At 39.1% G+C, this 12,963-nt stretch overlaps 1 protein-coding gene across 1 annotated transcript in view; it reads right to left on the bottom strand.

Annotated features, from left to right (window-relative positions):
• ADGRV1 (adhesion G protein-coupled receptor V1) overlaps positions 1 to 12,963 on the bottom strand; it is a 280,088-nt gene that overhangs the window by 142,758 nt on the left and 124,367 nt on the right. Inside the window, exon 83 of the mRNA XM_057404316.1 lies at positions 10,869 to 10,969. Coding sequence (XP_057260299.1) covers positions 10,869 to 10,969 — 101 coding nt within the window. The remainder of the gene's footprint in view (positions 1 to 10,868; positions 10,970 to 12,963) is intronic.

The raw sequence follows: 12,963 nt of genomic DNA, 5'->3' as shown, positions 1-12,963 counted from the left end.
CTATATGGAAACTACTTTTCCCAGGATGAATGGAATATTCCACAGTTGACTTAACACAAGATGTGCAGGAACAGAAAGATTGCATAACGTCTTTAAGAAATCCCACCTAGGGAGCTAATGGCTGAATACTCATTTGAGAAAGGTTGTGGTCGCTTTAGTGACATCAAATAATCCAAAGTAGAAAGGATATCCAGTTTTATTTAATAAGTTCTAATATTCCTCTAACAGAAGTGGAAATCTTTTCCACTTACCACATTGTAAGTAATACACGCAGAATCTCTCCTTCTCTAAATGAGGATGTTTAAACATTATCCCAAAGACAGGAACACCAACATTAAGGGTGGAAGAACACTACCTGCTACTCATCATTCCTCTTACTGAAACATTTCATATTGGAGAATAACAGGATAAACCATATTAACATGGGGCTGAATTTCTAGATCACTCCAGTTCAATTTTGTTTCTGCTGTGCCCTTTCAAACCCTATGGGTTCCTCAGCTTCATGAAGGGCTGATAGTAGCACATTCAGCATTATTTACTGCTGTCAGTATACAGCAAGGAAATTAGAGCAAGGAAATCTCAGGCCTAGTTGTCCTCAAAGACAGTTAGGTTTTATAAAGCAAATTCCCCCACCTTTCATACATGAAAATATTTGTTGTTTCCTATCCCATGAGTTTCATATTTTATACGGACACAGAGTTTAGTGAAGCTCTGAACCAGGCTTCTTCAGAAACAGCCCTTTAATTAGTATTTCCCATCAGCTGACTAAAACGTGTGGGTAATCCCCCCATAAGGGAGGACTAAACTGACATGAAGGTTTCTCTCTGTTGCCAGGAGAAAGGCCACTCAGCCACTCACTGGCATGGGCTGCCCTGTGGTGGATGGTACAGAGGATTGCTCTGCCCACCACATCCTGGAACAGGCTCTGCTGTGGAGACAGTGTTCTCCCAGGAGAATGGATAATTGGTACATAAACTCTGAATAATCCTGAAAGATACAGCAAGGCCGTGAGAGGCCCAAGGAAGCTTAAGCAAGCAAGATAAGAAGAAGCTGGAATTCACCAAGTTAATGAGAACTGTGGACTGTTGGCAAGCTTTCGAGGTCAAGTTCCCACACCTGTGCTTAACCAATTATATGTTAGTCACTAAGGGTCTTCAAGACATGTATCCAATCATAATATGCCAAATCACTGTAAGTGCATGTAAGAAATAGTATTTAAGGGGTTAAGGCTTTGTAATAAACAGCTTTTGTCTGATCATATTGATCTCTGACTGAGTCCATATATTTTCTGCGGCAAATGGCGCCCGAACAGGGACCCCCCATATTTTTCATATTGAAAGTAAGGAATTAAAGCGCGTGGCACTGAAGAAAGTGGAAAACGCAGAGCTGCAGGGACGTCAGCAGGGTTCGATCCGGCAGGACCAGGATCGGGAGGTAGTCGTCTCGGAACGGAGCCTAGTGAGCCCCAAAGACACTGTGCAGTGCAAATAAGGTAACAGCCGATGGGGTCTGGAAGAGGGTTAGGACGGGGAATCAATTAAGTAAAGAAAAAATGGTCATTCTTAAGCTCTTCCAGCATATCCTCTCAGTGAGAGGGATAGAATATGACAATAATCTGTTAAAAAGATTGTTGCTCTGGAGTAAAGAAAAAGAGCTGATCAAGGGGGTTAATGAAGCTTTTGATCTCGGAAAAAAATTGGGGCATGCCTGTGGGATCAAGTTACTTGTGGGTTTAAAGAGGCGAAGACTCTTGCTGCCCCCCGGTTACTACTAAAAGGGACTCCAGCCACAATGAAGGCTGAGAACTTGGCGGCAAAATCCATTTTTACAGCTCTCTCTGACTCGCCTTCACAACAGCAGGGCTTGGCACCTACGTTAGATTCAGCATCCGGTGCTACAGCCATGGTAGTGTTGTCTGCTTCAGGCATAAAACATTCTGGCCAAAAACTGGCGCGCAGTACAGTACGAAAGTTTGAGGACCCTGCGCCTTTCCCCTATCCTGTGTCAACAATGCCTTTACCGGCAGTAGCTCCAGCTGATACTCGGGAGTCAGTAGCGGCTACTGAGCAACTGAAACAAACTGATGTTAACCCTTTTCGTGCTGCTACTGCCCCTGAACTTAGTCCCCAAGAATTTTTGCCGGGGTGGGAGTCTCCTGAGGAGGAGAGTGTAACTCCTTCACAGCTCCTGCGTTTTAAAAGTGGGTTTGAGGAGCTTGCTGCAAGAGCTGCAGATGAGAATTCAGAGTGTAATCCTCATCACCCTTTGCACGGTGTTTCATCTGAAATGTTATTGGGAAAGGGACAATTTCATCCTGATGGAGTACAAGCTTGTATGAAAATTGAAGTTTTACAGCAAGCATAGCAATTGGCTTTAGCTGCTCTGAAAGCTGTGCTGGAAGCGGGAAAACCTAATCCTTCATATACATCAGTAAAGCAGGGACCTACTGAGCCCTATATGCAATTTATTGACAGATTGACAGAGGCTATCGAAAAGAATATTGATCTGGCATCTAATGCTAAAGAATTCATGCTTATGTCTCTGGCTATGGAAAATGCTAACCCAGCTTGTAAGCCTATTTTGCAGGTTTTGCCAAAATCTGCTGGTCTTCAAGAAATGATGGATGCATGTTCTAAAGTGGGCACAGCAGAGGAAAAGGCTGGATACATGGCTACTGCCTTCGCCGCTGCTGTTAAACCCCTTCTACAACAAGGTCAGGGTGATTGTGGGGGTACTAAAGGACAAGCTATTATTGAACAAACACATCAAACTTTGAAACAACTGCTGGAAAAACAAAAAACAGGGGAAGAAGGACATACACCAGTAGCAAGGATACAGAAAGCTGTATATGTTATGAATTTTGTGCAATTGACAGGAGACTTTAATGACCCCCCTGCTATAATACATGGTCAGGCATTAGGTTCAGGTTATATGACTAAAACTCTGGGTATTTTGGTCCAGTACAAGGATTTGGAAACCAGCATTTGGAAAGGTCCTGTGAAAGCAAAACTAAGTGGTTGAGGTTATATATGTGTAATTACAGATTCCAGTCTGCGGTGGGTGCCGGCTCTATGGGTGAAACCCTGGAAAGAGCCAGCACCACCCCAGGACAACCCCCTTGTCAATGATTGAATTAAGTGAAATTTCAGCTTAGGACTTCCGTTTTATGGATGTTTTCAGTCCTTCTTAAAGTGAAGGGAGCAACCTTTTTTACGTTAAAGAAAAAAAAAAAAAACCACACAAAAAAACAAAACAAAAAAAACCACCATCCACCACCCCCCACCCACGCCCCGAACCTACAGCGAGACAAACACGGGATACAGGCATATATAGGTGTGTTTTCGGTGGTGGGAAGGTCTTTCGTATGCTCTTATCAGGGGTATTGGGCATACGGTGTCTCATTTAATACAGTCTCTCTGTGATGCTTATGAACTAGAAGTTAGTAAAATAAGTATGTCCACGTTTCTGTCGACCTTTGGAGACCTTTGTAGATACTGCTGGCCACTTCTTCCAACATAGGCTGGCCACCTGTGTCGGAATGAGTGTGCATTTTGGTCAGTATAAAAGCCCAAGCCTCATGCGCTGTGGGGGAGGCAGAGCCTCTGCGGGGACGCCTGCTAAGGGTGAGCCTGCCACCTCGCACTGCGATGATGCTTCTCAGAGCTGGTTTGGTGTTAGTCTCCACAGGGTCCTTATGCCACGTTCTGTACGTGGGACTGTGTAGTGGGAGTAATAATTGTATTTTTGTGTTTCAAATATTGTAGTCGTGTGGAGTGTGCTTGTGGGATCCCACACGTGTGTGTGCGTGTTGAGGGCAATCGGTGTTTTGTGTATTGTTGGGTTCATGTAAAAGTTTTTAACGGGTGGCTGTTTAACATTTCGGGCATGAAAGAGTTAATGCAAAAGTGCGGCTGCCGGCAGGTATTTATAGTTGCTGCTGAAGCAGGCAGGCAGCTGTAGCTCCTGCCCAGCAGGCTGGTTTTTGCAGGGTAAAAAAAAAAAAAAAAAAAGTGGGGGGGGAGCGAGAGTAATGATGCTGCAAATATGCAGTTTAACCTGTCTGCTTCTCAAGAACTGATAACCTGGAGGAGGGGCTATATTTGTGTCCTCCTGCCTACAGGTCCATGGCGACTGCCTGCAAAGTTTGTCAAGCCTTGCCATGAGCTGGACAGATGAATGGAAAAACCTGATGCCTCAGCTACAGGAGCCGACCGTGAATACCCCAAGCAGAATGAGATAGAGGAAGAGAAAAAACGAATAACTGCAAAACATCACTTGGGGACAACTGAAAAGTAACATCCTGAATATGTGTGCTTGTAAAGTAGCTATTATTAGAGGCTGTGATTTTGTGTATAAAACCACCTGTATTTTCTAGCCAGTTGCTAATAAGAAACTACACCTTGTATTGTATAGATTTGTCACTTATAAAAGAGATGTTAGAGTATGGAAATTTGCAGTAGCTGCTAGAAAATGCTAAGGCAAAAGCTGGAAAGATTTTAATACAATGGTAGTGTTATAAAGCAGGTGATGGAACAAATTAAGAGGGTGGGAGAATTCTACCTGGCAAGAAATTCCTTTGGCTAGTCCCTCGCTGCCATCAGCATCTTCAACATGCTGCTGCGCCCTGTAATAGTTACTCTGCTAATGTAAATTTGTGTGTGCCTTGCTGTAGTAGCGACTTGTTACTGGATGAAGCAGGTGAAACTCTGCATTGACAACAAGGTGCAAGGACTGAGGCTGACAAAACGCCTGCTACCACAATCAAGGGCAAGACCAGGTTGGCCTCTCTGTTTGCCACCAAGAAGAAGCTTTAGCTCCGCTGTTGGCTGCAACCCAGCAGGCGTGGAGTGGTGGGGACACATGCCGTGCCAGACCTTGATGTGAAGGATGGCCTCCCCTGTTGTCAGAGAGCCATACAGCAGAAAAAAGGGGCAGGCCCAGCAGCCTGTAGTTGGCATATGTTGGAGATATGATCTAGCCCAAATCCCCTGCTCAAGTAGGGTCCCCCAAAACATATATAAAACAAAAAGGGGGAGATGTGGAGACAGTGTTCTCACGGAAGAATGCATAATTGGTACATAAACTCTGAATAATCCTGAAAGATACAGCAAGGCCGTGAGAGGCCCAAGGAAGCTTAAGCAAGCAAGATAAGAAGAAGCTGGAATTCACCAAGTTAATGAGAACTGTGGACTGTTGGCAAGCTTTCGAGGTCAAGTTCCCACACCTGTGCTTAACCAATTATATGTTAGTCACTAAGGGTCTTCAAGACATGTATCCAATCATAATATGCCAAATCACTGTAAGTGCATGTAAGAAATAGTATTTAAGGGGTTAAGGCTTTGTAAGAAACGGCTTTTGTCTGATCATATTGATCTCTGACTGAGTCCATATATTTTCTGTGGCACTCTGCAACCCCCTTCTACCCAGGTATATATGACAATTTCTCTGGGGTTTTGATTATGTAGTGGGGACAGCGAGAATTCCCCTTGTTTGGAAGAGAAGGGTTAAGATTAAAAACAGCAGAAACAACATTCTACAGTTAAAGCAGGAATTTTCATTTTTATATAATGACAGAAGTTACAGGCTCTATGATCGTTCATTTGTATCCTGCTCCTTCATCATCTCTTGGAGATATCATACCATCTTTAAAATTTACTTTAGTTCTGGCAGAATTGTGTTTTCTATCTTTCTCCAAAATTGAGTAAGACCAATTAATAAAACAACAGATATAAAATTTAAAATTGGCAGTTCATCATTTTCAAACAAATGTTTAACAATTTTTAAACTAGGATTGTTTGCACAATTTCTTCTTAGGTAACATGTATGTTTGTATTTTTGCTCAAGTTGAATAATGCACAGCTTTCAAACAGTTAAACACAGTGAGCATAATTCTTCATCACACATTTCTATCAAAGTTAACAGTAGGATGAACTTGGCTTGCCAGCTTGGTCATTGTTACAGATATTACACTGATGGATGATGGTGCTGAGTGCTACTGTACCTTGAGGACTGATTAAATTAGAAAATAAATGCTTTTTAGACAAAAATAGGATGACTCTCCATATGCCTTTTTTTCTATTTAACCATTAAACTTTAATTTTCATTAGCTGCCAGAAGGCCATTTGTACATAATTATTCATAGAATCACGGAATTATTGCTGTAAACAGATTGGGATGCTCAAATATTTCAGGGAAATAGCTACTGCAGTGCACACAAAAAACTAAATGGAGAACTCAGCACATGTTCATGTCATTTGCAATAGTCATCATATGCTGCAGAAATGGTCTATGAAATTTACTGAAACACTGAAATTTAATGTGGACAAGATGCATCAAGCTGAATATACATGCACAAGCCACGTACAGAGTGCTTATTGACGTATTTCTGCCTTGGAATTCCCAAGCAAAGCATGGGAGTCATAAGCAATGGTTCCTATTAAGACTGTAATCTAGGTTTATAGTTGTTTGAAAAGAAGAATTTTATCAATTAGCATGGCTGTATGGAGACACTGTGAAGTATGTTCTCATTATACTTTAACTTTTTAAATATATAAATCTTTACTAAAATTTACTTTGAAACTGAAAATCTCAACCCAGTAATTTTTTGCTTGTGCATTTAAGGTATTGTTGCATGAACTTATGCTGGCTAAACAAACAAAATACCATGACTAACTAATGATTCAAGAAATGTTTGTTGAAGACATCATGATTCTTTGAGTAAACAACAGAATGGAAAGGAATGAAAAACTTTTTAGAAATAATTAACCTCCTGTGTCTTTCCAAGGAGTTTTACAAAACACTTGGTGAAACACCCTTTCTTGAGTACTTTACAAATGCTCCATTAACGCTGAAAGCTCTAGACACACCAACAATTACATGAAGGTCAAATACTGTGAATCACCATTCCCCATCACTGACACAGTAACGAATTACTGTGAGCAACCGCAAAGCAGAAACAGCCTTGGAAGACCAAGTTTCTGAGCAACGTGCTGAAAAGGTTTGACTGCCATCTACAGATAACAGTAATAAGTGCACTGGTAGCAATTCCTACAAGCCTAGTAAACATCCTGTGCAGATATATTGGAGGAAACCTAATTATACAAAAATGTATAAAACAGGTTAGCTAAGCAGAAATATTCTACGGGTTTTGTTTTTTTTTTCTTGTAAAAATATAACTGCACAAAGAAACACCAGTTTCTAGATTTGAGATCTAACAGGTACAAATCTAGAGGCTACTACTACCTATTACTAGACAAAAATGCAAAGTACTAATATTTTCCTTTTATTTAAACTAGGAATTATTAAATGTTGATCTTGACATAGTAAGTTCTCAGTTAACACTGGCTTAAATAAGACCTCATACAGAGTCACTGGTTATCAAAACCACCAAACTTTTAATTATGTTGTAAATATCATACATATGTTATCCGAATACTTGTAGATAGGTATAGCTGTACAAGTATCTTCTATTTAGAGTTTTCTGTTAAACTTAGTCTTCCTAATCAGGCTAGTTTTCTCTAGACAGAACATATGCCAACATAACACAAGCAACTTTTAAAAAGATTTTCCTTCAGGTGTTCAGAACAGTTCACTCTTGTCAAACATATCCCTTCTCTTTTCCTTCTGCCTTAAAGCAACTTTCATTTTTTGAAACAGCTGCTGCCAAGCTGTCTTTCTTTCCTCTCCAAGTCCAAGTTAGCTAACTGGCTAAGCATTTACCCTGCTGAAACCTTCTTTCAAAAGTTTTGTTCTAAACTTGTGGAATAATTGAATGGCAAAAGAAAAAGCAATCATGAAAAGCCATGGATCATTAGGGGTTGAGTATAAATAACAAAAGGACTTAGAACTGTTCTAAGTAGTATCTCTAATTAAACCAAGTTACTATATTTACACACCACATGGAACTATTCTCAAGAATTTTTCTGCACAGAGCAGCATTTCGTATAAAAGTTTAAATGGAGTATTTGTTTTATTAAAATGGAGTATTATAACAAAAAACAACTAGCAGACAGAAAAGGCTATGAGCCCAGCTGAAGTTAACTTTCTCACATTCAAAGTCCTTCAGGAGCTAGAACCAAGCATAGTATTCCAGTAGCCATAAATATCTGACTCCTCAGTACTACTTTTATACATGAAGAAGGAAAGGCAACGATAACATTTTTACACTCTTCTGCCTTTGCAGAAAATCCTTCCTGTCTTAACCTGTTAGCTTCTGTAAACTTTTCCTGCACTGATGATTCCAACATTTTTCCACCCATGAAGTACATGCCTTTCAGATAGTTTTTCTTTACATACAGTTTTACTAATTCTCAAAATATACTCTACTTAGGAGAAGAAAGACTGAAAAATAGAGGCATTTAAACCCTCCCTTCACTCTTACTAGACATCAACATAAAAATGAGAGAGGCTGCCTTTATTTCAGAGCATTGAGTGCACTAATCCACTTTAAAGATCCTGACCCTTCCCAACTGGAGTCTCTACCTACGCCCTCTGCTCCAAGGCCCAGCACCTCTATTTAAACTCAGACCTGGGCTGTTAAGTTTCTACCTGACCATGTCTCCAACACTGCCCATACCCCAGCTCCTGCCCAACCTTGAGAAGAAACATACAAGATTACAGTAGTTACTATTTAAAACCTGGAACTGTCAGCAGATAAGAACTGCTAGGCATACGACCAACAATATGCTTGCACATCAGTATATGAAAATTTAAAAGTGATATCTTTATGACATTTAAATAAAACGGCATTTAACAGAAAATGCAGCAACTTTTAACTTTAGTTTCTGTTCAGCTCAAGCTTTAAGGATGCCTTTGTTTAGGTTCTTCCATACATATTTTGGACATAAGTTGATCTAGACAATGTTCATGAAAACTGAATTTCAGCTTAATATTGAATATACTGTTGAAGTGAAACATTTCCCATAGCTGTACCATAGCTGTACCTGCTTTGACTACATGCTCTTTCGCAAGTGTGTGTGTGATAGTGTGATGTTCATTTTAGAGCAAAGCAGCTACAGCACCAGCTTGAGAATGGAGGAATGTGAGTTTAGTAGATTGTTAAAACAAACCTGAAATTAAAATTATAGCAATAAATCAGGGAAATCATAGAATCATGGAATAGTTGGGGTTGGAAAGGACCTTAAGATCATCTAGTTCCAGCCCCCCTGCCACACCTCACACTAAACCATGTCACCCAAGGCTCTGTCCAACCTGGACTTGAACACCGCCAGGGATGGAGCATTCACAACTTCCCTGGGCAACCTATCACAGTGCCCCACCACGCTAACAGTAAAGAACTTCTTCTTTATATCTAATTTAAACTTCCCCTGTTTAAGTTTTAACCCGCTACCCCTTGTCCTATCACTACAGTCCCTAATGAAGAGTCCCTCCCCAGCATCCCTATAGCCCCCCCTTCAGATACTGGAAAGCTGCTATGAAGTCTCCATGCCGTGTTCTCTTCTCCATGCTGAACAGCCCCACCTTTCTCAGCCTATCTTCATACGGGAGGTGCTCCAGTCCCCTGATCATCCTCGTGGCCCTCCTCTGGACTTGCTCCAACAGTTCCATGTCCTTTTTATGTTGAGGACACCAGAACTGCACACAGTACTCCTATTCAGCGTATCTTCAGAAATAAATTCACTACTACCACAGCTAAGTAACTCTTAGGATGATAAAGACATCTTACAAAATAACTAGGCCAAAACTGAGAATCAAGGTAGATCACACAAAACAATGACTCAAAAAATTCAAATGTAAGGTACAACAAATTTTGATTTGAGATACTATTTAACACTTGACTTATTCGGGGGCTTTCAGAATTTTGAACACACAGTTATTATGCCTCAGCTCTTCACCTAAGTTATGCAGGAATTCTGCTGGTACGAAGTGACATCTGGAAGAGCTGTGAGAACCTTTCCTGCTCCTTCTAAGTCCAGCTGCATGGTGAATATTATCCGCTGTGCAACCAAAAGCTGTATCGCCAGGTAACATGAATAAAATTATATACTAACCAAGTCAGTACACAAAAGGTTGTTTGAGAGAGATGCCAGTCACTAAACTTTTACAGGAAACACAGGGCTATTTCAATTACCCTGAATTTGAGTATTTCCCTGATACCACACATTCCTCTAAGTACCTGCCTGCTAATCTGCTTAACATCTCCCAGTACCCCTGCCTTCAGCCTACATACAAATTTAAATTTACATCATCTTTATAGAATTAAAAATATACATAAAAGCTCCTTCATAAGGAATCTTTCTATAAAGTAATTTTAAAATATTTGAGAGTATTCTCAAAGAGCTGCCTCTTTCACCAGATGTACCAAAGCTGAGGAAGTTATATTTTATAGGACATACAGACATATTCTCCTTTTATATGCTCCTTCAGTTTGCTGATACTATATTACCTATTATTTGAACCAGTATGAGACAACTAGGAAGACTTTCTACAGCTTAATCTCTTTTATTATTTAAATTTTTCATAGTTATACCTTTCTTGAGACAATAGATTACAAAAGAACTTTCATCATGTACTACTCAAACCAAACCTTTCCCACAGAATTAATGATTACTGACACTAATCTACTTCATAAATAATGATGTCAATGATGGAACTCTTTGTCTCAATTATATACCCCATCATTAAAAACATTTATTATTTCCCATATAGAACTATTTTCTCACATTTCAACTGAATTGCCAATATAAGATATGAATATTGGATCAATTGTAAGTATCATAAGCTGAAAGTCTACGTTTTCCAAAAGTGTTTACACTGTGAAAAAGAAAAGGAGGTCTGTTCAGACATGGCCATGAAAGTGAGGTAAAGGAAAGTAAAGATTTATTTGAGACTTCAGCATTTTTTCTTACCTGCGTACCCAAACAAGCAACCATCATGTGAGTGAGAAGTTTAGCTGCAAACATTGCACACCTGGTGCAGAAAAGGTGGGAGAGAATAGCCAAAGTGAAACCTAGACAAAAAACAACCCAAAACAAAAAGGGAAAGATTTAAAGATTAGGCTAATAAACGATGGTAAGTAAGAACAACAGTATTTGGTCTCTTGAAGGTGCAGATGATTACACAAAACATTACAGAGAGATTATGTTCACTTTAGTTCACACTGGCCTCACTTATGAACTTACTGCTCAAGTATTAACATCTATTTAATTTTTTCATAGGTTTGAGAGCTAAAGTAATTGAATAATGTAAACAAGGCATTTTTGCAAAGTTTTTAAAATTTCTTTATGATATGGATGATTGTCATAATAGTTAAATAAAAAGCAAGGTTCAGCATTCATATTACTGCATCCAAAAATGCTTTTAGAAACAAATAAACAAAAAATTGCCTCCACTTGGATAGCATTGTTTTAGGAGATAGTTATAACCTTCTAAGTGGCAGTCTCCCATTTCATTTTGTGTTCAGTGCAGAAATCTATTACATCAGTACTCAGAAAAAGTAATGTCAATTTTATTTCATTAATTCATTGTGAACACGAACAGAACAGAAATGAGAAGGGCCCCTTACCTACCAGTAAGCTGTTCTTGGAAGAAGGACTCTGAGAAAGCTGAGCAACTAAGGAAAACATTGCTAAAGTTCATGTAGAGTTAATTGTTTGTGCACTTCCATAGCCCAGGAAGAGCAGGAATTTGGATACATAAGGCAGATCTTTTACACTCCCTTGAGACAGACTGGTTGCTCAACTACAAGTATTTGTAAGATACAAATGAAATAAACCATTGAAGATAGAATTATTTCTAAACCTTTCAAAAATAAGGTAGTGATACTTATACAACTATCTGCACAAGAATAGTTTGGAAATAATAATATTCTATTTCACTGTACTGTGCTATTTTTTCTTTTTTTTTTTTTTTTTTGTTTGAATTCTTCACACTTAGATGGAAATGTTGGAGAAATAAGTAATATCCCTATTGATGGCTTGGCTTCACAAGCGAAGATTTGGGAAGGGCTTTGCCCATGCTTGTTACAAGCATGATGACCAAGGGCATGTGGGATATGCAGATCTGGTTGGAAAAAAGACAGCTTAGGCAATCAGGAAATGTCTGACCAGGACTGCCAACTCCTGCCAATTGTTAATTACTTGATTTAAATAGATATATCTACAACTGTGTAAGTAAACACCTTCAACCAGCTGAAGAAGCTAAAAGTCATTGAAGTTATATTCAATGCAAACACTTAACCAGGCCAAACTGTTCTAATTTCTAAATACATTATTATGACGCAACTACAATAAACAACCAGTTCTGCACGTCTTTATTTCTCCCAGTTCAGCAAAATATTTCTCTTAGCTTCAGTGTCAACACCATATTTGGTTACTTTGTTGGGTTTTTCTTCAGTTTTTATATAATTTTGCATTCTATTGCATATTTGTCTCATCAATTTACTTTTTTTCTGTAAACCATTAATTAAATCTGTTTATTATACTTTGTCTTTTATTTTACTTTCACTAACACAATCTAAGAAGCTTAGCTGTATTTTAAAATCTGCTTATTTTTATCAGCTAAAAATTTATTACATTATTACATAAAACAATCAATTTGTATGGTGTACATGAAAAACAGAGGGTTTTCTTCCCCGTCTTCTTTTTTATGGCTGTTGTTTAAAAACAGTTAAGGAGCTTAGCTTTAGCCCCTTAAGGCAATTTGCTGGGAGGGCATAAACAGGGGATTCAGGTGATTGTGCTGTTTTTGTTATACAGTGATGGTCTAGTATAGAGGGCATAAACCTCACAAGGAGCTGTCCCAGACTCCATCTGAATGCCTTAAGGTTAGACTAAGAGTCTCTTTAGCATGTTTTCTTAGTGACCATTTTACTCTCAGGTTCCTGCTTCCACAGTGCCTATCAACACAAGATGAAAAATTTACTTTCATGTGGGATTGCCTGAAACATAATAGTAAACTGACTGCAATATGAAAGCTGTAGTTTCCTTCCCCTTAGGAAGCCAA

Source organism: Pezoporus wallicus, unplaced genomic scaffold, assembly GCF_028554395.1.
Source record: "Pezoporus wallicus isolate ANWC-B61680 ecotype Strahan unplaced genomic scaffold, APGP_CSIRO_Pwel_v1 contig_4322, whole genome shotgun sequence".
Taxonomy (NCBI): Eukaryota; Metazoa; Chordata; class Aves; order Psittaciformes; family Psittacidae; genus Pezoporus; species Pezoporus wallicus.
This window is presented reverse-complemented; position numbering and strand designations above follow the sequence as displayed.